The sequence below is a fragment of the Chiroxiphia lanceolata genome, chromosome 28 (genome assembly GCF_009829145.1).
Source record: "Chiroxiphia lanceolata isolate bChiLan1 chromosome 28, bChiLan1.pri, whole genome shotgun sequence".
Taxonomy (NCBI): domain Eukaryota; kingdom Metazoa; phylum Chordata; class Aves; order Passeriformes; family Pipridae; genus Chiroxiphia; species Chiroxiphia lanceolata.
Genome location: NC_045664.1, coordinates 3,331,499 through 3,356,139, shown reverse-complemented (window position 1 = coordinate 3,356,139; position 24,641 = coordinate 3,331,499). Strand labels below are relative to the sequence as shown.

General features: G+C 56.0%; 1 protein-coding gene across 1 annotated transcript in view; it reads right to left on the bottom strand.

Annotated features, from left to right (window-relative positions):
• Positions 1-24,641, bottom strand: part of PEBP4 (phosphatidylethanolamine binding protein 4) — a 75,764-nt gene that overhangs the window by 5,395 nt on the left and 45,728 nt on the right. The window contains exons 5-6 of the mRNA XM_032712761.1: positions 2,231-2,276; positions 986-1,102 (exon numbers count right to left, since the gene is read on the bottom strand). Coding sequence (XP_032568652.1) covers positions 986-1,102; positions 2,231-2,276 — 163 coding nt within the window. The remainder of the gene's footprint in view (positions 1-985; positions 1,103-2,230; positions 2,277-24,641) is intronic.

Here is a 24,641-nt window from a genome sequence, read left to right as displayed (position 1 = left end):
GCAGGGACAGCAGGGATAGCAGGGATAGCAGGGAGCCCCCTCCTCTGACCACACCGGGCATGAAGGGCCGGGGAGGGGCGAGAGGGAGGTGACATCAGTGGTGTCATTAACGCCGGGCTAATGAGCCAGAAAACAAAGTGAAGGGCAGAGAGAACCCGCAGAGAGCTTTGCAGGAGCATCACACCCTGCTCCTGCTCCTGCTCCGAGGGGCGTCGGGGGCTGTTCCAGGGACACTGAGCCCCCCGGAGCTGGCTCCCCCCGCCCCCCCGGGATGTGCTGTGAGGGTTAACAGGCAGAGGGTGAGTCAGGCAGTGACACAGCGCCCTGACCTGCCTGCTGGGCTGTGCTCGTGTGGTCCCGGCTGGGAAAGTTCTGAAATTTCCCTTGCTGAGGCCCCACGAGCCACAGAGCACCGTGCTCCTGAGAGGAGGGAAGGAACCCCCATCCCGGGGGTCCTGCGGGTTATCCTGTGCCCCAGGGGGAGGCAGCAGGGATGGCGTTCCGAGGGGTCTGGGCTGCTGCCTCCATCCCCACCCGTGCAGGATTTTGGGAGGAGGCAGCAGAGGGGAGTTGGGAATTGAGGAGCTGGGAGTTGGCAGGGCGTTGTGTCAGCCCCGTTTGAGCAATCCCTTGCTAAACCATCCCCGCGGCTGATCCTTATCCGAGGTGGGGGTGATGCAATGCCCACAGCCCCGGGTCGGGAAGGAGGGGGGGGGATGTGCTGGTGAGGGCTGGATTGCACAGCCCAGATCTCTCCCTGCTTCCGATCCCGCTACCCAGCCCATCACCAGACATTTTCCAAAGGGTTTCTGCCGCCCTGCAAGGATTTAACACCCCATCCACGTCCCGTGGAAGGATCCCAAGCCCCTTTGTGCCAGGCGAGCATCCCCAGCCTGGCACTTCTGGCGTGGCTCAATGCATGGCACTATCCATACCCCTGGGAAAGCCCCTGGAGACTGGGATCAAGGGCCCAGTGGATCCTTACCCAGCGAGGCATCCTCCTCGGGGCTCAGGGCGATGTGCTTGTGCGCTGGCTGCTCGTACAGGCGGAACTGGTAGCGGTGGTACCCGCTGTGGGGAGGGGGAGAGGGCCGGACGTACCCTGGGGGTGCAAAAGGTAAGGGCTGAGCATCCCCCTGAGCCCAGTGGGACCTGCTTCCCAACATAACCAGGCACTCCCCACCCCCCTCCAGCCTGGGATTGCTCTCCCACCCAGTGTCCTGCACCCTGGTCCCTTGCCATGTGTCAGTAGAAGCTCAGGTGCTTCACAGGTAAGAGCAGCCACTGTGCCCACCCAAACCCGCCCCCTCATCACCTCCCCGAGTGCCCAGGGGCCAGATCCTGTTTTGCCTCTCCTGAAATAACCTGCCCCAAAACCTCCTGCTTCGCCAGCCGCCTCCCTCTCCTCCTCCTTTTCCACCTCCTCTTTCAACTCCAGAGCCCTGGGGTGCTCCTTGTCTCCGTGCCAGGTGCCCCAGCCTCTTCTTCACCCCCCTTCCCATCCCTGCACCACCCCACTGAGCCCCCTCCCCATGCTGGGGGCAGCCTCCCGTGGGTAGGGGACCCCCCAGCACCCCACCAGGACACGGACAGCCCCCCTTGCCCTCCTGGCTGCCCTGTGGGGGTTTGGGGTCCACACAGCCTGAGTGGGAGAGAGCAGCACACAGCTGGCCAGATGTGGGGCCTGCAGCTGGCTCAGGGCATCATCTCCAGCTGCTGAGGGCTGGTGGTCCATGGGGAGAGCCCCTGGATGCACAGCGCAGCCACCCCTCGCTCTCCATCAGGGAGAGGGGGATGTGACACCAAGGGACAAGAGGCCAGAGCTCCTGCAGGGCTCCAGGGGAGCCCCCAGTTCCCCTCCCCTCTCCCCCTGGGGGTGTGAACTCCCCGAGCCACGTCTGGCCCCTTGGAACTGGGAGTCTTTGTTCGTGCAACATTACAGGAGTCGTTGGGATTCACCCGCTTTTATCTCAGGTTTTTCTTTAGGATTGGATCCCTCCCCTCCCCTTCCCCCCTCTTTTTGCACTGGTTTGGAGCGATTCCAACCGCTGGGGAGTTTTTTTTAACCACTTTTGCCTCTAGAAAAAAAAAAGGAAGAGAAAAAGTGGTTCTTATTTCAGACAGTGCCCTGAGGAGCACCTTGTGTCCCTCCCTCATGTCCCTCCCTCGTGTCCTGGTGTGCCACCACCTCATCTCAGCTGGTGGGACCTCATTTGGGGTCTGCACTCACCTGACAGCACGTGCCCTTTGACCTTCCCATTCCTCAGATCTGCACCCTGCAAGGACAAGGAGAGGGGGGTGAGATGCTACCGGGAACCTCAGGGGGATGGACCCCTCCTGCCCCCCCCCACTGCACCCACTGCTCCCCAGGGATTCCTTTTCCAACATTTTGTGCATTTTCCTTGAAAAGATCATTAGGGAACAACTCCTCCAGGGCGGATGGTGGGCTGGGGTGGGTGTGAAGGGGCACAGCAGGGGTTTTCTTCAGCTATTTGGGATTTAGGGGCTCCACCCGCAATGCCCTGGCACACAGGTGGTGCTGTCACCCCCAACAGAGCCCATCAGTGATCTGGTGATCCAGGGCAGTGATCCAGGCTGTGGCACAGCAGGAAAACCACAACATCCCAGTTAAAAGCCTTGGTGCTGCTTGGCACACCCGTGTTCCGGAGGGGTGGGAAGGGGCTGGCTGAGGTGATTTGCACCAGCATTCCCGTGGCAAAGCTCTGCTCCGTCCTGGTGGTTTTGCCCTCAACCGAAACTCCTGCTCGGAGAGCAGGTCTCGCTGCCCAGCAGGCTCAGCTCTCCATCCCCACCCTGGGATGCTTCCCTGGAGGAGAGAGGCTTTGCTGGGACACCCAGTGGGATGGGGGTTGATGGCAAAGGGGCAGTAACGGGAGCTCTGGCCGCAGCCTGGCCCTGCACAACCCACCTCACCCCTGACCTGCTGCGCCGTTCCCAGCCAGCCCCAACCTCCCTCCCCAGCGCTCGTAAATCCTTTCCTACGGCACCCGTTATTCCAGTCCTGCCCACGCACACTCTGCTGCCAGGGCTCCTCCGTCCTAACCTGCCCTGGGAGTTGTTATACCCCGAAAAAAAAAAAAGGGAGATGCATCAGATAAAACCGCCGGCAAAAAGTGCACGCGGGGAACATGGTCGGTGCCCCGGCTCCTCGGGATCAAAGCTTCCCTTTCCCTACAAAGAAACCTGCCCTGCACTGAGTCATGGCTGGTGGCAGCCTCCTGCCAGCTGCCCACAGGTCACAGGGAAGCCAAGGGCCCGCTCAGATCCTTGGATATGGGCTCCCCAATGCCACCTTGGCAGCCCCGGAGCCGAAAATATCTCGATGACAGAGAGGTGATGATGACTAAGACTTTGAGCAGGTTGGGATACCTTGGATCACCAGGGCAGGGGAAGGCAGAGGGATGGCTGGTGGGGGGGGGGAGAAGCACCCAAGGGTGCTGGAAGGGACACACGAGGCCATGGGGGGTGTGCTGGCTGCTCTCTCCTGGCCCAGATGTCTGCTCCACCCAGATGTGCGGGCTCGCCCCATCCAGATGTGCACAGCACCCATCCAGCTGTGCATTACCAGCCCACCCACAGGGGCCTGCCCAGGCGATGCTCCATCCAGATGTGCACATCTGCTCTGCCCAGCCCCTCCAGCTGTGCCTGTTTCCCCCCAGATGTGCCCAGCCTGGCCTGGCACAGGAAGCTCCCGGCGCATCCCCGGCTCTCCACGAGGCCGGGCCGGCTGCCAGCCCCCGCTCTTCAAAGGCAGGGACTGAGGGTTTCTCTGTTCCTGCTTGGAATGCTCCCGTGCAGGGACCTCGCTGCTATTCCTGGCTTTGCCATGGGCTTATCGGGAGAGGCCGGGGCCTCCTCCCTGTTTTCCCGCCTGCTGATGTGGGTTGCCTGCTCGCCCCGAGATGCTGTGGGTTCTGCCTTGCCCCGGGGATGGGAGAGTCAAAGGATAAAGCTCCTTTTAAGAGGCGAGAACAGGAAGAGGGCGGGAGGGAGAAAGTAGGGATGAGCGCTCCAAACCCTGCCTTTTTTTTTTTTTTTTCTTTCATAGTAAACATCTACCCTGGGAGCACGGAGCAAGCTCTGGGCACGGAAGGATTGAAGGTGTGAAGCCCTGCTTGCTCCTGCGAGCTTTTCCTCCCCGTTTTTTTTTGTGGAGGGAATGGTTTTCAGGAGGAATGACCCCTCTGCAGGCTGACACCGGGATGAGGGCGAGGGGAGCATCACACTCCGGCAGCTCCCAAAGATCCCTGCCACGAGCGGAGCTAATGGACGCTGATGAGCTGCCGTGTTTATTAATGCCCTTTTATGAGAGCATTAATAGTTCCTAATGACACCATTTGAGCTTCCCAGCCTTTTATCTCCTCTTTCTCTCTTTCCCCTGCCGAGGACACAGTGTAGGAGGTGGAATTAGATATTTCCACCCTCCGGTCTGTGCCGTGTGGTGTCGAGCGCTGGCGGGGCACGGGATGCTCACGCAGAGACCTGGGCAGCCCTAAAAATCTGTGCCACGCAGTTTCTGTGCCAGCAGCTCCTCTCTGTGATCTTTTCCTTGGCCAAAAGAGTGCAGAAAATTATTTCCCCCCCCCATTCCTGATGCCTCAGACAACCACCAAGGCTCCCTGGAAGATCACGGCCAGCACTCGGCGTTGCCTCCTGCAGCGTAGGGTGGGGGGAGTAAATAAATAAATACAAATAAATTAAAGGCAGTGAGTCACATTTTGTTTCCCTCTTGATCTTTTTTTTGTTGTTGTTGTTGTCCTTTCCCCCCTCTTTCCTCTCTGCCCCCTCTCCAGAACGTGTCTGATCCCATCGGAGAGAGGAGGGGAAAGGGATGGGTGGCGAGAGCTCGCCAGCGATTCGCCCGGGCGAGGACGGAGGGTTATGGAAAGTGGGTGTGGGAATCGGCACAATCGCTGGCAGGGCACCAGGACAAACAGATGACGGATGGGACCCAGGGAAGTGCAGCGGAGCGGGGCTGGGCTGCTGCCACCTCGCCGGGAGCGCGTCCCAACCCGGCCCCGGGGACATCGGGGACACCGCGGGGGGAAGGGGAGCACAGCCGGGGGCGGGGGCTGCATCCCGCAGGGAAGCAGCCGAGGTGCCGGCCCCGGCATCGCGCTGAAACGATTAACCAACAATTATCCAAGCGGGGAAGTTAATCCCCAAACAACCAGGGCTCCTCCTGCGCTGCCTCTCGCGGCTCTCGACGGGGGCAAGCGGCTTCAAAGCCGGCGCAGCCGGGAGCCCAGATTTGTTCTCCTCTCTCTCTGTGATCTTTATAATGAGGTCAGGATGTAGGAATTGGCTCTCGGGAGCGCAGGGGAGCATCCCGGGAAGGGCAGAGCTGCCGGGATGGCAATCCAGCCTCCCGCCAGCGGAGCGGAGGCTGGAACAGGGAATAAAGAGGAACAGGATGCTAATTGCAGGTGGATATGGATCTGTTCCACCGTGTCCTTGCAGAGCAAGGTGAACATTTTGGGGTTTCCTCCTCTCCACCAAAGCCAACAGCAGCAGTGAGCACCGCTCCTACCCCAGCTCCCAGGAACATTCAGGCTCGTCCTGCTTTCCAACAAAGAGCATGTGAGAAAACACCCGCTCCAAGAGAAACTCTCCCTCCAATTATCCCGGCATGCAGGGAGGCCATGAGAGAGCAGGGCAGGGCCTGGGCAGCTCCCAGCACTCCCAGGCTCTGGCATTTCCCAGCCCAGCTGCCCGTTTGCATGTCAGCTGGGTTCCACACCGAGCCCTGTGCCGGATTTGGGGCACGGGATGCTCCCAAACCACTCCTGCTCGCCCACGCCACGCTGACCCTCTCCCTCCTGGCACGGCTCCAGCCCACTCTTGCTGTTCCCATCACCATCAAGCTGGGGTTTTGTGCCCCAAGGAGCCTGTCAGCCCCCACCCTGCAAATCCCTCTTTTTATGATAAGTGTCACATCCCGTTATGCCAACCTTGCTATGCCACTGGATCGTGTTCTCACCACCGGGAAAGGATTCAGGAGGAAGAGAAAAATACAGAGAAACACACAAGGAGCTCATGGAAGAAAAGCCCAGCAGGGTGAGAATGTCACCTCTGGCTGAGAGAGAAAGGGTATGGTGGGGAAGGGTCTCTGCTGGCTGCTGCATTACCCCAAAAAGTGTTTGAACAGCAAATTCCCAGGGCAAGGAATGACTTAAACAGGCGACGGTGGGACAAGACCCCAACGGAGGTTGGATCCCATCACTCCCCAAATCCAGAGAAACCTCCCCTTCCCTCTGGAACCAGCCCAGCTTTCCCAACCCCAAACCTCATCCTCAGCCTCCTGCTCCGGTGCTTCCCCGCAGCCCCAGTTCCCGGATCCTGGGATGACTCAGGGCCCTGGGCTTGTGCTTGGAGCTGGTTTCGTTCCCCAGGCACAGCTGGAGACAAGGGCCAGGCCATCCCAGGCCTGGGGCAGAAATGATTCCCAGCATTTCCCTGCTCCAAAACACGGGTACCCCACATCTCCAGCCAAGCTTCCCACCGGGATCCTCGTAGCCCAGACACTTGGCTTTCCATGCATGTCCACAACAGGAGGTTAATCCACTCTCCAGAACCTCCTGCTCCTCCTCTCCCAGGCTCCAGCAATGCACAATCCAGCCCCAAAGTCCCCAAGGAGGGGACCTATCAAGCAACACAGGGTGGGATACATGGAATGCCCCCATCCCTGGCTGCCAATCCCCCCTACCCACAGCCCAAACCCGTTATTTTAATTTATTAACATTTACGTGAATGGAATTTCACCATTACAGGTGATATTTGACTTGTTTGCTCTCAGCCTGTGCCTGAAAGTTTGATAAACCACATCTAAAGTCACATCTGGGCAGAAAAAGAGTGGAAAAGGTGCTTTTCCTTCTGCAGGGAACTTCTCTTTAGGGCTGATCCAGAACCTCAGTAAAGCTAAACCTGAGTGGATCTGGATCTCACAGCTGATGGATCCACCTGTTTGGGGACTGAAATGCACCAAAATTGGGTGTTTTTAGCACCAGAATCGTGCCAGGACACCCCATCCCAGGAGGCACTGACCAAAGAGATGGTGCTGCATAAAGAGGCACCGAAGCAATGCACATCCACATGCCAAAGTATTCATCAGAACTCCTGGGAAAACTCACTGTGGGGGTCCCCAAGGACACGAGGGGTCCTGTTGTCACCCCTGAGACCCCGTTGGAGGCTCAGGTTGGAGCAGGACCAGGTGGACACATCGGGATGTCACACACTGGGATGTCACACACTGGGATGTCACAGTTCCAACACAGCTCTGAAAAAACCTCCCAGCTTCCCAGGGCCTGAACTCCAGTGATTTACCCCGGATTTTAGGATTATCAGGGAGCTCTTGCAGCCTTTTGGCACGACCTGGCTTTTTTTTTTTTTTTTCTGCCTCACTATAACTGGGGGAAGGCGACCATAAAAATATATTAAAAAATAAATATCGGGGCACGGCTGCAATTTAAATGCTGCCTGTCTGATCCACCCTAATGCCGCAGGGAAGGACGTGCCACGGGTCATTAACTGAGCCAAATAAACATAAATCACCTCAGCCTGTGGCTCTTTAAGAGGTTTTTTTTTTTTAATCTGGAGACAAAAATGCTGCCCTTCAGAACCCGAACCGTCCCGGATCTGGGACCTTCCCGGGGCTCCTGCCTCTCTCCTGGCAGCCCAGGGATGGCATTCCCAGCGCCAGAATATCCCGTTTCAAAAGAGGGAGGCTCTGCTGGGTGGATTTCCAGTGAGACACAGATACCTGCCTGGCTTAGGCGTTGCTGGCACGGGCTCTGTGCCTCTCTGCACCTTTCCTTCAGGATGTAGGTGAGGGGTCCAAGCCAGTGGGGTGGAGGCTGTGATGACACTTGGATGGTTTTGAAACCTCAGACAAAACACTCGTGTTGAAAAAAGGTGTGGGGGGGTTGTTTTTCTTGTTGCTTTGTTGTGTTTTGTTTTTTTTTATATTTTAAAACACCTGTGGGATTATAGAGGCAGATGGAGGGGAGGGTGGGGGGAGGATGGGATGCTGGATGCTGAGCTCCATCCCTGAGGTGTGCATGGGGCCAGGATGTTCCAAGAGTGGGTTTAAGGGGTGGATTTGGGAGTCCAGGTTGGTTGCTTTGCCAACAAAACTTAACGGAGGAGTTTTCCTGCTCCTCCTCTCCCCGGATCCCCGGCACCAGGAGTTTGTTTAAGCGAGAAAGTTGAATAAAATGATGGTTGAATAAAATGATGGTGGAATAAAATGGTGGTGGAACAAAATGATGGAAAGGGCTGTGCGTGCTCTGATTGCTGTCCCGAGATCCTGGGAAGCTGGAGCAGCACCAGCAGCACTGGGAAGGGGGAGGTGGCTGCACCCCAAAGACCCTTTTTGGGGCGCGCTGCAATCGCGTCCCGCGCGGTCACGCCCTGTCTCCCAGCCCTTGGGCCTCTGGGATGATAAATGATGGATGGGATTGCTAAGAACAACAGGGATGTTGGTAGCAACCCCAGGGGCGTGTTAGGAAGCCGTGTGGATGCCGGGCTCTGCCTGGCTGGGTTTGACATCCCCACAGTGTTGCAATTGTGGGCGAGCTCACGGCGGAGCCGCTGCCGGATGAGTCACCCTGACCCACTGGCCCGCTGCTGGCCTGGCCAGGGAAGGGCTGGGGTGGGCTTTGTCCTGCTCAGGATCCAGCCAGGACCTCCCCAGAGCATCCTCTGCCCCCTTGGTGCCCGCAGGATAACGGTGGATGCTGCACTGCTGGGGGGGGAAGTGAGGGTGGATGGATGAATTGCTGGGTGAGGAGGAGGAGGACGAGGAGGACGACCTGAGGATGGCTCAGGCTCAAGAGGCAGAAGGAGAAGGGAACTTTTTTGCCCAGTTTCTCTCGCTGTGACAGGGTGGCACCGCTCCAACACCACTTGTAACACCCATTTTCCCAGCAGCTGCTGGACCACACCTGTGTTTGCTGCCCTGGGCCTTGCCACCAGCCTGGTCCTTCCCAGGAATTCCACCAGCATCTCCTCCCACTCCCCCCATGGATCTGGGCTCCCTTGGTGCCCCCATCACCCCCAGTTCTCATGGGGCACCTGCAAAACCCCACAAAACCTCTCCAGAAAGGTGCCCCACCAGAACTTTCCACAAAGCCCCTGAGATCCCACCACGAGGAACGAACTTGAACTGGCCAGAAAAAAGGGCTGGGTAGGACTGGAAAGGTCTTTTCCAGCCCCATTTCTTGAGAGTGGAAAACTTGTCTGCTCTGCACACGTGTAGCTTTAAGATGAGCTTGCTTTTCCAGCAGCAGATTTCCGGAGGATTCTTGGAGAAACACCAAATTTTGCCTAATTCAGTCATTTAAAGGCCCGTAGCCTGATTCTGTGCAGATGAGAGCGGAGTCTGCACTGGGAGCCTCCCCTGGGATGTGTCTATGGGGAGACTCTGATGCCTGAGTCGCCTCTGGGGACAGGGATACGTTTCCTTTGGGGGTTGGAAAGCCCCAGCATATTCCCAGTGCTGCCACCATCCAGGCTAAAGCACCCAGTGATACCCACGTCCATGGGGCACGTGGGGCTGAACCTCACACACGTGAACCACCACGAGGCACAGCCAGGCTGGAATCATGGAATGCTTTGGGTGGGAAGGGACCTTAAGGCTCATCCAGTTCCACCCCCTGCTGCCATGGGCAGGGACACCTTCCAATAGACCAGGTTGCTCCAACCTGGCCTTGGACTCCTCCAGGGATGGGGCAGCCACAGCTTCTTTGGGCAACCTGTGCCAGGGCCTCACCACCCTCACAGCCAACAATTCCTTCCCAATATCCCATCTAACCCTCTCTCTGGCAGTGGGAAGCCATTCCGCCTTGTCCTGTCATTCCATCTCTCATCCCAAGTCCCTCTCCTGCTCTCCTGGAGCCCCTTTAGGCCCTGGAAGGGGTTCTCAGATCTCCCTGAGTCCTTCTCTCCTCCAGGTGAACCCCCCCAGCTCTCCCAGCCTGGCTCCAGAGCAGAGGGGCTCCAGTCTTGGAGCACCTCCGTGGGCTCCTCTGGACCTGCTCCAGCAGCTCCACATCCTTGTGCTGTTGGAGACCCCGGAGCTGCAGGTGGGACCCCACCAGGGCCAAAGAACCCCCTCCTTGGACCTTCTGGCTGTGCTGTGGGTGATTTTTTGGGGCGATACCCAGCGATGACCACCAAAAGCTGCCAGTGGGATTTGGGGTCGGATGCCGTGCCCACCACCCCCCTCTGGATTTGTGCCCAATCCCACCCTGGCAAGCCTGGCTTTGGGGGGGCAGGGGGGGCACCCTGGGTGTCCGTGGGTTTGTGCACACGCCGCGAACCCTCCCCTGCAAATTCCTCCTCCCCGGGGTGTCTGATCCCGGTCCCAGGCACCTTCCCCGGGGCGCGGGGGCGGATCAAAGCCCGCGCGTGCCAGCCCTGCTCCCGCTCTGGGCCAACCCGGCTATTTGGGCTCTGCTAATCTGATGGGAGCGCTGGGGCTGCACCACGGGGGGGTGGGGGTGGGTGGGCAGGGGGCTGACTTATTCCTTCCTTTTTTTTTTATTATTATTATTATTATTATTATTATTATTATTTTTGGGTTTTTCCCTTCCCTTCTGCCGGCCAAAAAGTCTCCCCATCGCCTCTGATGACGACACCACACTCCCCCCCCCCCTCCACCTCCCCTCCTCCAGAGTTGGCTGGGAGGGGAATGTGATGTATTTTGGGCCCCACCAGAGCATCCGGGCGGCCTCGGGCTTGGCCACCCCGTCCTCCCCCTCCCACCCTCTCCCTCCCCACGCTGCTTCCTGACTGCAGGATCAGGATTTGGCAGCACTCGGAGGGAGAGTCCAGAGCTGCCCTTGGGATGGGAGAAACTCTGACCGGAAACATCCTTCTCTGGAGCATCCCCAGTTTTCCTCACACTTCCCTCCTGCTTGTGGGTTGTTTGGTTTGGTTTGTTTTTTTTTTTTTTAAGGGGAGGGGGCGTCCTGGAAGGATGGGGGAGCTCTGGGATGCTCAGGAGTGCTTTTGCATTGATTTGGGTGGTGAGAAAGAGCCAAATGCACCTTCTTCATGGAGTTTTTTTGTTTTGCTGCTGAGCATCCCCTGGTCCTTCAGGCTCTCAGCAGAGCTGCAGTGGGGCTGCTGAGCAGTCCCCTCCCCAAAAAAAAGCCCTGTACCCCAGCAGGCAGGAGAGGGGCAGGCAGGAGAGGTGCAGGCAGAGCTCCTATCCCGAGGATTAGGGGTTAACAGCTGCTGCAGCTGCACGCCTGCCAAAGCTGCTCCTGCAGTGCCATGGACTTCCCTTTCTTCCATAAAAGTCCACCGGATCCAGGCTCCCGTGGGATGCTCTGGGCGGGGGGAGCAGGGAGGGGGCTGAGCCTCCCTACCTGGGGCGCGTGCAAGCGCCGGGGGCTGTTTGTGCAATGCCCTGTGCGCCTCCCAAAAAAAAAAAAACACCTCCTTGGGAGCCAGGAGCCAACTCTTGCCCTGCTTCCCTACCCTGGTTTGGGCTCCAGCGAGGGAAAACTCATTTTTTACATATTTTGGGGGTGGATGGGGTGTGTGTGTGTGAAGGGTGAGGTGGTCCCGGGATGGCAGGGCTGGGGCAGCACAGACACGTGCTGCTGCTCACGAGGTTCCATCCTCACTCCAGCAGCCCTGCCCTGCTCCAAGATGGGACTCAGACCCACAGCTCCTTCTGCAAGGGGATGGAAAGGCATTGGAGAGCCTTGCAGGAAGGGGGGAGAGGAGAAGCAGGGGGTTGTCCCCTCAGAGGTGCCCATCGGTGCTGCCAGAGACTATTTCTGTGCCATCTCCCTGCACAAACCATACTTGCACCCCCAGCCTCCCCAAAATATCCCCCCCCTGCAGGCCTGATCATTTTGGGCCACTTGTGGGTGGCAGTGCAGATACAAAGAGCAAGAGGTCTCCTCCCAGCCCTCTTCCCAAACCAAGGGGTCTCCCAGAGGAGCTGTGGCTGCCCCATCCCTGCAAGTGTTGAAAGGACCTGGAACAACCCGGCCTAGTGGAACAACCATGGCAGGGGGGTGGAACAAGATGAGCTTTAAGGTCCCTTCCAACCCAAACCACTCCATGAATCCACAAAACTGTGTTATCCCGGGAATTTGGCTGGAGCAGAAATGACATAAGCAAACACCCGTGGGGATGCTCGAGTTTGAGTTCAAACCCCACAGATTTAGGATTTGCATCCTAATTCCTCCCCAGCTGTTACCAGGGGTGCTGCAGCAGGTCCCTAAATTTGGGTGGGCAGGTTGAGAGAGGGTCCCACCCCCCTCCCACCATCCCACAGCCTCTCTCAGGCAGCTCGAGCCCCGTCTCAGTTACAGCAGCAGACGAGATGTCATCACCCCGAGAGGCCGGGGCTTGCATCACGAGTGTCTTGCAAGGAGAAAAAAGCCCAATTTTTACAGGAGAAGCACACACACACACACACACTCTCTCTCTCTCTCACACACACACACACACACAGCCTCGGTAATTAACTTAATAGGTTTCTTACAGAATGCCCCGTGAGTGATGCTCAACATATTCAAGTGTTGACAAGACGGCGCTGAACCCGACGCCTACACAACGGGCAGAGCGGGCTCGGAGCGCAGACACACCTTCATTGTCTGAAACTTGTAGTAAAAACTCCAAACCCGCCCTTGTGAAATGGGGAGTCGAGCAGATGGGGCCGAGTAACCCTTTATCTGCCAGGACCCGCCGCGGGACCCGCGGGAGGAGGCGCCAGGAGTCAAGAATTAATTTATAATTAATTTATAATATATGTTGGACGAGGTAGAAATGGCTGCAGATGCTTCCACAGGTATTTGGGATATGTTGTTGGAGGGGTTTTAGCCCACTGGGATCGTCACCAAGGAGTTGGACTTGATCCCTGTGGGTCCCTTCCAGCTCAGGATATTCCATGATTCTGTGATTTGCTGAGCACTGGAATAAATTAGCAACTTCTCACTCTCCTATAAAAATGTTCACCCCCCTGGAAATTGGCTGTAAATCCAGGGGGGATGAACATTGTGCCACCCTCTGGATTTGCTCCAGTTCAATATTTGGGCCGTTAATATTAAAAAAAAAAAAAAAAAAAAGGGCTGAGATTTGAGATTCCCTTGGCACTGCTGGACAGTCCCTCCCTGTGTCTCACTCATCCAGTTCCCAGAGGAGTCATTCCCTTCCCTCCTGCCTCGGGAAAATCTTTCCAATAAAAGACACAATTTTGGCTAACCTGTGCGGGGTGCCGTGGGTGGGCTCAGCCCCCCACCCGAGGAAAGCCAATCCATGCCAATGCAGCACCAAACACCCTCCTGAAAATCCAACAGCACCCCTGGTCACCCAAAAAAAAAAAAAAAAAAAAAAGGAGGGAAAAAGGAAAAAAAAAATCCCTCTGGAAGAGGGATTAATGGGAAAACCAGTTTGGATGGAGCTGTGTTGTAAGAGGCAGCAGAGATCCCTCTCCCTCTGGCTCGGGGTGGGATCTTGAGTCAGGAAAATTGCTTAAGAAAAGGGTGGTCGTCCCTACAGGTTCCACCGGGTTGGGAAATGTTCTCCCAGCGAATGGGACCCGCGTGGAGCAATCCCAATCCCTGGAGCTGTCATCGTCGTGCTGACGAGCTCCCAAACCCGTCGGGCTCCCCCTGCTCCGTGCGGGATGGGGCCCTGGGGCTGCTCCCTCTCCCTGTCACACGGGGATCAGATCCGGCTGCATCAGGGGGGAAAGTCTGTCAGAGAGGGCTGGTGATGCCAGAGCAGGCAATGGGATCATCCCAACACATCACATCCAACATGTTTTAGGGGAAGGGAGAACTGGGACCCCCCGATTTGGTGTCTCCTTCCCTGCACAGGGCACTTCAGGGATGCAGGATCCAACGTTATTCCTATTTTTAAGAGGTGCAAGAGCATTCCAAAGGTTTCTATCGACAGAGCAGAAGCACCAGAACCTGGTGCATGGATATTTAGGGGAATTTTTCCACGGGGAGCACACGGACCACATCCAGAGAGCGTGGAAGCTGCAGACCTGGGCTGCAGACAGGACGAATCCACGGGGCTACGGCGCGCGGGAATTAAGGATTTAGCTGGGAGTTAGCTCGGCATTGTCAGGGAATTAAAGGTTTACCTGCACGTTGCAGACGGAGGCTTAAAGATTTTACAAACCCATTAGATTTACAGCGCTCCCAAATTTCGACACCCTTGGGTTTTACCCCGCCAGGGAGGATTTTGACCAGGTCTGGGCTGTTCACACTGTTCTCACCGTGTGCCGGTGGGGAGGGCGGTGGGAACCGGGGTTCAGGCTTTACCCACGGCCACGTGGCACCCGAAATTAGCCCCAAACCCTGCAAAGAGCCTGTCTGGGCTCTCACTGAGACGGAGCCAAGTGGGATCAGACCCTAAAGCGAGCCCTGTCCTGCCGTGCGGTGTAAAGCCATCGGTTCAGCAGTCACTGGAGAAGGGACTTTGCACTGAGGTCTCTTTTCTCTCCCCAGAAAACCCACAGTGGCACCCTGGAAAGCTTGTGGGAGCTGGAGCATCCCTTCCACCAGCGATGGGTGGCCCTTAGAGCACACCATCAAAGGGAGAACCAGAGGGGGCTGCAGGGCAGCGAGTCCTGCACACCCTGCAGCACCTTCCCCGGAGTCCCGAGGGATGAATCCTGGCACGACACAAGGGAAACACGCCCCAGGACTTCTGAAGGACGAATCCTGGCACGACACGAGGGGCAACACGTCCCAAACACCCCACAAAGCCAGGGCTGCACGCTGGGGAATTGCACAGCAGTCCTGGCGTGGTGCAAGGCAGAGGGGCAGGAGCTGTGCAATTCCCAGCCCGGGGCGAGCAGGCTCGCCCACACACTGGGAACGGGAGCTCGAGGACGGGCCCCGATGGCAGGAGGATAAGGCTGCCCTTACGTAAGGCCCAGGGGTTGCGTGGAGCATCCGTGGCGGGAGCAGACTTGCTCTGGGGCTGCTGCAGCACGGCCGGCCCAGCCCGGACTGTGCCGATGGCTCCGGGATGGATCCCGTCCCAGGACAGCCCCACACCCACTGGGACGTGTGGTGCTGTGCAGGGAAGGAAATCCCAGCCTCACACTGATGGGGGTCCCTTCCCGGCCCCTTCCCACTCCTTTGGTGCAGAGAGGTGCAAAATAGGTTGTTGTTCTCGAGGGCGCTGGTGATTATTAATAATAACTCGGCTCCCGGTGCTCCAGTTTTCCCGAGCGCCTTGGCAGCGTTCCGCCGGGGCCGGTGATTTAGTGCAACTTAATTATTCCCGGCGTTTCATCACCTCTTGTTTTTGATGTCTGTGTCTCTGTCAGTGCCTCACCTTCGTGACTAAGAGAGCCGGGGAAACAAACCGGTGCAAAAGGGAGAGAAAAGGGGAAAAACCCCAAGAAAAACCCCAAGCCGCCCCTGCCCGGTGGCAGGGCAGGCTCGGGAAGGTGTTCCGGGGGGATGCTCCCTGTGTTTCCCACCGTGGCTTGGGATGTGCATGTGGATGCACGTGTGGGGGGGCTTTCACCCAAACCCTCCCAGGGTTTCAAGCCTTGGCCATCGCAAGCAGCAGCAGAGCGAGCAGCATTCCATGTCTGCTGCTTCCCAAAGGGAAAGGGCAGCACGGGACCTTGTCTGCCCCCTTAAACACCTCAGTGGGGATTGAGTGTCCTCCCTGGCTCTGGGAAGCTGGATTTGGCTCCCAAGCACCTGGGGGCAGCCAGATGGGGGCTGGGATAGGATTCCTGTGGCTCCCAGTCCTCCATCCCTGCCGTGGAGCCTTGAGGAGACACGAGTGGAGCCGGGACCAGCTCCCAGGATGGTGCCTTGAATCCACCTTGCTGGTGCCACCAAGGGACACCAGGGGACATCAGGGACACAGAGAAGGAAGGATTCAGGGAATAAGTTGGTCCAGGGAAGGAGAACTTGGGGCTGGATGCAGGAGCATCCTGGATGGGGACAAGTCACTGCTGGATTTCCTGAGGAGACAAAGCCAGGGGCAGGTGGGGTGAGGTGACCACCATCATCTGCCACTATGGAAAATGGAAGGAGACTCCTGGAATGGCTAAAGAGCCACTTTGGGGTGGGTCACTTCCCTCATTCCCAGCGAATCCCTCCCAGCAGGAGCTGCTCTCAGCATGGATAAAACAGGGAACCCACAGGACCCTACACCAGGCAAAGCCCCTGCTGGGCTAAACTCCATTTTAAGGAGGAAAACTTCCTTTTCCAGTAGTGTTTTCCATCCCTTCCCTCCCCAGCACGTCGGAGCAGGAGGTGGGTGTCAGTGACCACATTTACAGGAGCAGAAGTTCCGCCTGTTCATCCCTGAACTGGTGGCAGTGCCGGGATCAAACACTTCCCATGTCCCATTCCCAGCCCTGGGGTATTTCTGTGCCCACATCCTGCTGGGAATATCCCTAACCCTGGAAAGGTGCTGCCACGAGAGAATGGGGGTGCTGTGTCCAATCCCATGGAATGGCTGGTCCAGATTCCACAGGTGCTTCCATGTTCAAGCAGGGACATTCCACCAGCTTCATGCTTCCAAAGGGAGAGTCAAGGGATCAACAGCTGAGGGGAATTCAGCTGGGTGGCCCTGACTGGTCAGGAGAGCACCTGTGGGATGTGGGATGGGATAGAGGACCGGGATACAGGGCCAGGATGTAGCACTGGGATGCAGGGTTGGGATGCAAAGTTGGGATATAGCACAGGGATGCAGGGTTGGGATACAGGGTTGGGATGTAGTTCTGGGATGCAGGACCAGGATACAGAATTGGGATTGGGATGTAGCATCGGGATGTAAGGTTGAGATGTAACATTGGCATGCAGGGCCAGGATTTGGCACTGGGATGTACAGCTGGGATGTAGCACTGGGACACAGGGCTGGGATGTTGTACTGGGACACAGGGCTGGGATATAACAGTGGGATGCAGGCTGGGATTCAGCAGTGGGATACAGGGCTGGGATATAGGGATGCAGGGCTGGGATATAGCAGTGGGATGCAGGGCTGGGATTTAGGGATGCAGGGCTGGGATATAGCAATGGGATACAGGGCTGGGATTCAGCAGTGGGATACAGGGCTGGGATATAGGGATGCAGGGCTGGGATATAACAGTGGGATGCAGGCTGGGATATAGCAGTGGGATGCAGGGCTGGGATATAACAGTGGGATGCAGGCTGGGATATAGCAGTGGGATGCAGGGCTGGGATATAGCAGTGGGATGCAGGCTGGGATATAGGGATGCAGGGCTGGGATATAGCAGTGGGATGCAGGCTGGGATATAGGGATGCAGGGCTGGGATATAGGGATGCAGGGTTGGGATATGGCAGTGGGATGCAGGCTGGGATATAGCAGTGGGATGCAGGGGTGGGATATAACAGTGGGATGCAGAGCTGGGATTTAGCAGTGGGATGCAGGGCTGGGATACAGCAATGGGATGCAGGGCTGGGATATAGGGATGCAAGGCTGGGATATGGCAGTGGGATGCAGGCTGGGATATAGCAGCGGGATGCCGGGCTGGGATTCAGCACCGGGATGCAGGCAGGGATGTTTGCCTGGGATGCCCCCACTTCGGGGCACAGCAGGGCAGCTCAGCAGGTGCCCACCCTGAGCTGAGGATGCTCCCAGAGCCGGGCTCCAGGGGAGTGGCAGCACCAACCCTGGCTCAGCATCCCCGGGAGCGCCCCGAGGAAAACCCAGGAGGCTCCACTCCAGGCCACGCAAAACTCCGCCGAGCGCCAGCAAACCGCCGGAGAAAGCCGGGAATTTTCATCAAAGGGGAGGGGGGGGAGGATGAAAAAAAAATAAAAAAGCCTTCCCAGTATTTCCCTGCGTGTCTCTGGCCTGGTGCAGCCCTTCTGCTCACGGCTCTGTTTATCCATGACAGACAACTAATTAACATCGGAGCCTCTTGAAAGGTCTTTTCAGAGGTAATGTACTGACAGAGGATGTCAGTGAGGAGCAGTGATTTGTCTAAGCAGTGATCACATTGTTTCAGACTGAATGAGGTGAATATTAAACTGCTTTAAATGCACTCTTCATAAAGCACTAATTACATACTCCCGGGGGAGTACGGGCAAGGAATACTAAACAGCCGAAAAGTCAACAGAGTGCTTTTTATAGTATGTTGCTGGGTTCTGTGTTTTTCTGTCTTTCTTTCTCTCTCTCTCTCTCTCTCTCTCTTTTACAGTAAAATCACAGCACGCTGAAGAATACACATTTATAGCACAATGGTTCACATCTAATTATATGGCAATCATTAGTTTTAACCTGGGTGTATTATATTTTCTTTGATATATCGTGCCCCCCGGCATCTCTTTGCACAGAACACTTCCAAAGGCATTTTCTCCCCTCCCTGGAAAAAAAAAAAGTGCTTTCCCCCCCCCCCCAGCATTAGCATTTGCTTATAATTTCTTTTTTTTTCTTCTTCCCCCTAAATAAAATTTTTTTAAATTGGCAGGAATAAAAGGGGTAAGGAAGGCAGGAGGAGAAATCCGTTTAATCAAAATAAGAACCTGTTCCCTCCCTCCTGGAATTGTGCACTTTATTATTACCAAGGTAACTCCACTGGGGTTTTAAAGGGGAAAGGAAACACAGAATGGGCCATTAATGAATTCCTGCAGATCCTGCTGCACTCCTGGCCTGGCTGGGCCCAAATTCCTGATGGGGTGAACAACTACTCCATGAATTATTTATTTTTTTAATAGCACAACTTTGGAGGTGTGTGGGGGGGGGAGACTGAAGTAATCACAACCCAAATCCTTCCCACACAGAAAACCTCGAGATCCTCTTGTTCAAGAAATGGAAAAAAAAAATATCAAAGAGCAGCGTGTGGCAGGGCCCAGCATCCTCAAGGAATCTGCTGCTTCCTCCTGGGAAGCAAAGGGAACTCTGGGAAGTGATGATGGGGACAGGGATGAGGGGGACAGTGGCTGTTTGGCCACTTAAATGCACAAGGTCTGGCTCAAACGCTCAAGGTCTGGCTTAAACGCATGAGGTGTGACTGAAACATGTAGGATCTGCCTCAAACAGCACCTTCCAGTGTCTGAGGGAGCTCCAAGGAAGCTGGAGAGGGACATTTCCTCGGGAATTGCAGTGACAGGAGAAGGAGTAATGGGTTCAAACTGAAAGAGGGGAAATTTAGGTGTGATACAGGGAAGGAATTCTTCCCTGGGATGGTGGTGAGGCCCTAGAATGGATTTCCCAGAGGATGCCCCATCCCTAGAGGTGTCCAAGGCCAGGTTGGATGGGGCTTGGAGCAACCTGGGAGAGTGTGGAAAGTGTCCCTGCCCAGTAGATAAGCTTTAAGGTCCCTTCCAACCCAAACCAGTCCGGGATTCTATGGTTGTAAACACACAGGATTGGTTCTATAAATGTGGGGCTTGGCTCAAATGCACAGGGCAGGATTAATAAACAAGGGTTATGGTTCAAACACACTTGGAGTAGGATTTGGACACACAGGTTATGCTTTAAAACCACATTGAGTAGGATTTGGACACATGGGTTATGGTTCAAATAGACATGGAGTAGGATTTGGACACACAGGTTATGGTTCAAACTCATGGAACACATGATTTGGACACACAGGTTATGGTTTAAAACCACATGGAGTAGGATTTGGACACACAGGTTATGTTTTAAAACCACATTGAGTAGGATTTGGACACACAGGTTATGGTTTACACTCGTGGAACAGGATTAGGACACACAGGTTATGGTTCAAACTCACAGAGTAGGATTTGGACACATAGGTTATGGTTCAAACTCATGGAACAGGATTTGGACACACAGGTTATGGTTCAAACTCACAGAGTAGGATTTGGACACACAGGTTATGGTTCAAACTCACAGAGTAGGATTTGGACACGTGGCTTTTGGCTCAAAGGCACAGGTCTGGCTCACACACTCAGTACAGCTCAGTCACTGTCCTCTCCAAGCCCAGGGCTCGATCCCAGCTGTGGGATTGATCCCTGGCTCCTCCTGCCACGGACACTGTCCCTTCTGCTCCCCTGCACTGCCATTCCAAGGACACCCCACTGCTCTGCCCGAGCCAAAACCAGCACACGAGGCCAGAGATGCTCAGTCCATGCCCAAAACAGCCCATCCCTGGATCAACAGTCACTCCATATGGCACCAGGTGCCCATGGATCCGGGCGGGAGCCTCTTTGGAGCCAGTGCTGGCTGGGCCTTTCCTTGGAAGTGCAAACTTCCTCAGAAAGGAAGAGTCATGCAGCCTTTAGATTTTTTTTTTTTCCCTTTAAAGAACATGAAAGAATCTGATAATTACTTCTATCTACCACCCAACTGTACTAATTACCAACCTATTTCTTCACAGTATGACAGACACAGGCTCTCCAAAACACATAGAGATAAATTAGCACTAATTGGTTTTCCTCTGGCTGTTTGAATTAGTATTTAAAGCTCCAATTACAAAGCAGAATAATTACTATTAATGTCCTGTCGCAGTACAAAAGGCAGATATCTCCAGAACGAGTCCAGGTGTATTATTACACTGATTACAGAATATTTAACCTGGCTCGTTAAGACAAAGGCACGGGGGAAACTTTAAAAAGAGAGGGGAAAAGAAAAAAAAAAAAGAAAGGGAAAAGAAAACTGCAGATGGTGGCAGGTCCCTGCAGGGGATGGAGGGGGGGGTCTTTGAAACCTGGGATGAGAGAGGTACGAGGAGAAGGAGAGAGGGAGAAGGAGCAGGAAAGGAAAAGAGGGGGGATGAGAAAAGAGAAATTCTGTTGGAAAGCAAAGGGGACACTGGGGGGTGAAGGGAATACTGTCCCCAGCAGCATTAAAGGCAGTGCAAGGTGCTGCAACATCTCCCAGGGGTCATGACCTTCCTCCTCCTCCGTGGGCACTGGAGGTTCTGCATCCCTGAGAATAGGATTCCCTGGGAACAGCCCTTTTTCCTGGGTGCTGAACCTGTCTGACCCTTCCCCACTTCCCGCTCAGAGAAGCTCTGGAGTTGGACCCACACCACGGGATGAAGGGCTCCTGCAGCCCCTGGATGGAGGTGGGAAGGGGCAGGGGCAGGGCAGGCAGATCCATTCCCAGGACCCGCTCTCATCCTCAGGACCAGCCCGGAGATCCCAAGCCAGGAAGCTCAGGCAGAGCTGGGATGGAGCATCCCCTTCCCAAGCAGCCTCTCTCTGCCCTGCTGTCACCCCTCCCCAAATCCTTGTTGATCTGGCTTGTGTATCCAGCTGGGAACACCCCCCTCCATCCCTCATCTTCCCAGGAAAGAAGGGGAGGGTCTGGCCATGCCCTGTCACCATGTGGCCAGTGCCACACTCAGCCTTGGCACCGGCTGGTCCCACATCAGCCACGGCTTCATCCATCCCTGGGAAAGCTGAGCTGGGGGATTCCTCTGGGATTGGTTCTCAGCACCTGCACCCATAATAGAGACCCCAGGACCCCCCACCCACTGCCCACAGGGCTGGGGGCACCTTATGGGCAAAGCTTCAGCTCCCACATCCCCCCAGCTCCATGGCAGCCGCCGGGTCACATCCCACACCGGCCAGGACAGCGTGGGGACGGGAGGGAGGGTCATTTTGGGGAGTGAACACTGTGGTTTTGCCCCCTGGGAGGCTCCAGGCCTGGCAAACAGGGGTTTGCACAAGTCCTTGCCAGCCCCCATCCCAGACAAGCTCCCTTGGGAGAGTTGGGATACACTTCTCCCGGAGTTTCATCCCGACGGGGAAGGTGCAGGCAGACAGACCAGCAGTGCCCTCTGCTGCTCCTGGTCCCCTGCCACCAGCCTGGCACCACCCCGGGGGTCCCCACCTTCCCAGGGGGGGGCTCCTTTGGGCATCCACACGGGGCTGCTCCGGGCAGGGCTGCGCTCAGCGGGTGCCAGGAAACGGGAATCTTCTCCGGCACGACCTGTCGGGGCGGGTGCTTCCCGAGCACCCTCCCACAGCATCCCCATCCCGGAGAGGGCACCCCGGGAGCGAGGGGCCGCAGCCTCCCGCGGTCAGGGGGCCCGTGGGTGTGCGGAAAAGGGGGGAGGACGGGGAGGGATTTCTTTTTGAGAGCGAAGGTGGGTGGCGTGCGGGGATGCCAGCTGGCGATGGGCTCTATTTCTACTGACAAGGCTTTACCCTGTAGGTGTGAGGAATTCCAATTAAATATTCAGCCTATTTGTCTGTGTGTGGGAGAGGGTTTGCTGTGCAGGAGGAAAGCCTCACATTCAGCTCCGGAGCGAACCATTAAGAGAGAAATTAGCTCAGTTCATCAAGGGAAGCCAGCGGAGGGTTTTCCTCGCTCTCCTACCTTGTTCCATCCCTCGCTCGGAACCAGCAGGGAACAAACCCATCGCGTTTGGCAGGGGAGCGACGAGGCAGAAGCAGATCCCAGCCTGGGAAAAGTAATTTTTCCCAGTGCCAGGGGGATACAATCCCAGCTCAAACCCCCCCCCCTGGAGTGGGATCGATGTATCGGGCGAGGGGTCGGAGGGGTGCGGATTTAATTGCTCTCGCATTTACCGGCCACCTCTTCTCCCAGTCATTTACAGCACGCTAATTAATCATCAGGTGCCGAGAGCTCTCGCTTGCAGATGATCTTTTTAAGGTGGTGATGCCCCCAGAGAGTCGATGCTCTATCGATGAGGGGCCCTTTTCCCAGGGCAGCATCACACGGGATCGATGGGGCTGCAACGATCGTCCCTTTCCACCTCCATGGATTTGGGGTCGGGCTCGAAGCTCCAGAGAGGTCCCAGCACTGTGGGGAGTTACAGAGCCCCAGGAGTACACCCAGACTATCAGCTGGGGGAGAGATTGGGGTGAAAAATGGCCATTTTGGTACTAGAAATCTTCTCGAGCAGCAGGACGGAGCAGGATGGGACTGGATCTTGCACTGAGGGAATTTGGGGGGAGAACTGTGCTTCCAAAAAAAAAAAAAAAAAAAAGAAAAAGCCACCATGGAGCTGATTTCACCATTTTCTGGTGCTTGACGTGTTTTTGCCCTTTTGAAATAACTTTCCATCTCAGAACACCCAAATTTTAAATAGAACCTAAAGTGACGAGAATAAAAAAAAAAAAAAAAAGATGACTTTTTCACGAAACCACAAACGATATCCTGTTTTCCTCCTCTGTTTTGGGGAAGGGAAGCTGTTCCTGACGGGAATGAAGCAATAATTTCCCTCTCCTGAGGGAAGGCAAACCTTAGGCTCCCCCAGGTGATGGTCAGAGTCAGGGACTGAGGTCTTGGGACCCACTTCATTGCATTTAAAAAACCAAAAACACCTGAAAGTAGAGCCCAAACATCCTTCAGAGGGAGATGAAGGTGATGGGGTGGTAGGAGAGGGGGGACACAGGTATGCCCACCTAAGGGGGTCCCAGTGCTGCACTGTCCCCTCAGTTGATCAACCCAGACCACGGTGCTTGGCCCAGCAGGGAGGAGAAACTGGTTTTAAACGGCTTAAAAATCCCCACTGGAAGTTTCAGGCAGGAAAATGAATCCTTTGGTCGAACTCCAGCCCTGCCTCCTTTGGGTGAGTTAACCCAGGCACGGGGGCTGCCCTGGGGGACAAGCCCTCCTGCCCCAGGGACAGCCCTCCCACCCCTGGGACATGGTCACCAGTGACTCTCCTGATGCATCCAAGAGCATTCCAAAAGTAATCAGGGAGGAAAAGCCTTGTCTGGATCCCATGGGATGCTCCCTGCCATGCTGAGCTTCCCTGCTCCTTCCCTAGACAGGATGCAGGGAGGAACTTTCCTACCCCTTTTCCAAACTCCAGAAGGCAGGAATGAGCTTTCTTATCCCCTCCCACACACGGGACGCAGGATGAGCTTTCCTACCCTCTTCCCAAACACAGGATGCAGGGATGAGCTTTCCTACCCTTCCCCCATTCACAGGACCCAGGGATGAGCTTTCCTACCCCCTCCCACACATGGGATACAGGGAAGAACTTTCCTACCACATCCCATGCCCCAGGGATGAGCTTTCCTACCCATTCCACACACGGGATGCAGGAGCCTTAAGGAGTTCCTCATCAATCCTAAACCTCCTTCAGCTCTGCTGTCAGGGTAGAAAACACCTTTTGCAGGCCAAGCATCCCATTGAGGAGCAGAACCCCCCAGAGACCAACCCTGCAGCCTCATCACCCTGGGGGAACATCCCGGCAGCACCCGCAGCTTTGCCATCGGGACCACTACACATAAATATATATATATATATATCTATCTAAATTTTTTTCCCCTTTCCCTTTCCTTCAAAACCCAAATCCAGGAACTCCATAGCAACCCGGCGGCTCCCAGGGTCTGACTCCAGCGCTTTTGCTCGGCACTGTCACTTCGTTTCAGGCTACACACACCCGGGTAGGTGTGAGGAACTCCAATTAAGCATTCCGCTGGCTCCCTGTGTGGGGGGACAGGCTCTGCCTGTGGAGGAGGGAAGCCTCGGCGGTGACTAATCGCTCAGACACCGGGTGTCTGTGGCACCAGGGGAGGGCAGGCAGAGGGTTTTCCTTCGCCGTGCAGCTGCCTCTGCATTCCCTTTTCGGGAGATATTGCGGCTCCCTGCCGGGCTCGGGGGCTCCCAGGCGGAAGTTGGAAAGATCCCAAAGCATCTTTCCGGCGTGGCCGGGGCTCCGTGGTGATGCTGCTGCTGCAGAGCTCGCTGCTGCT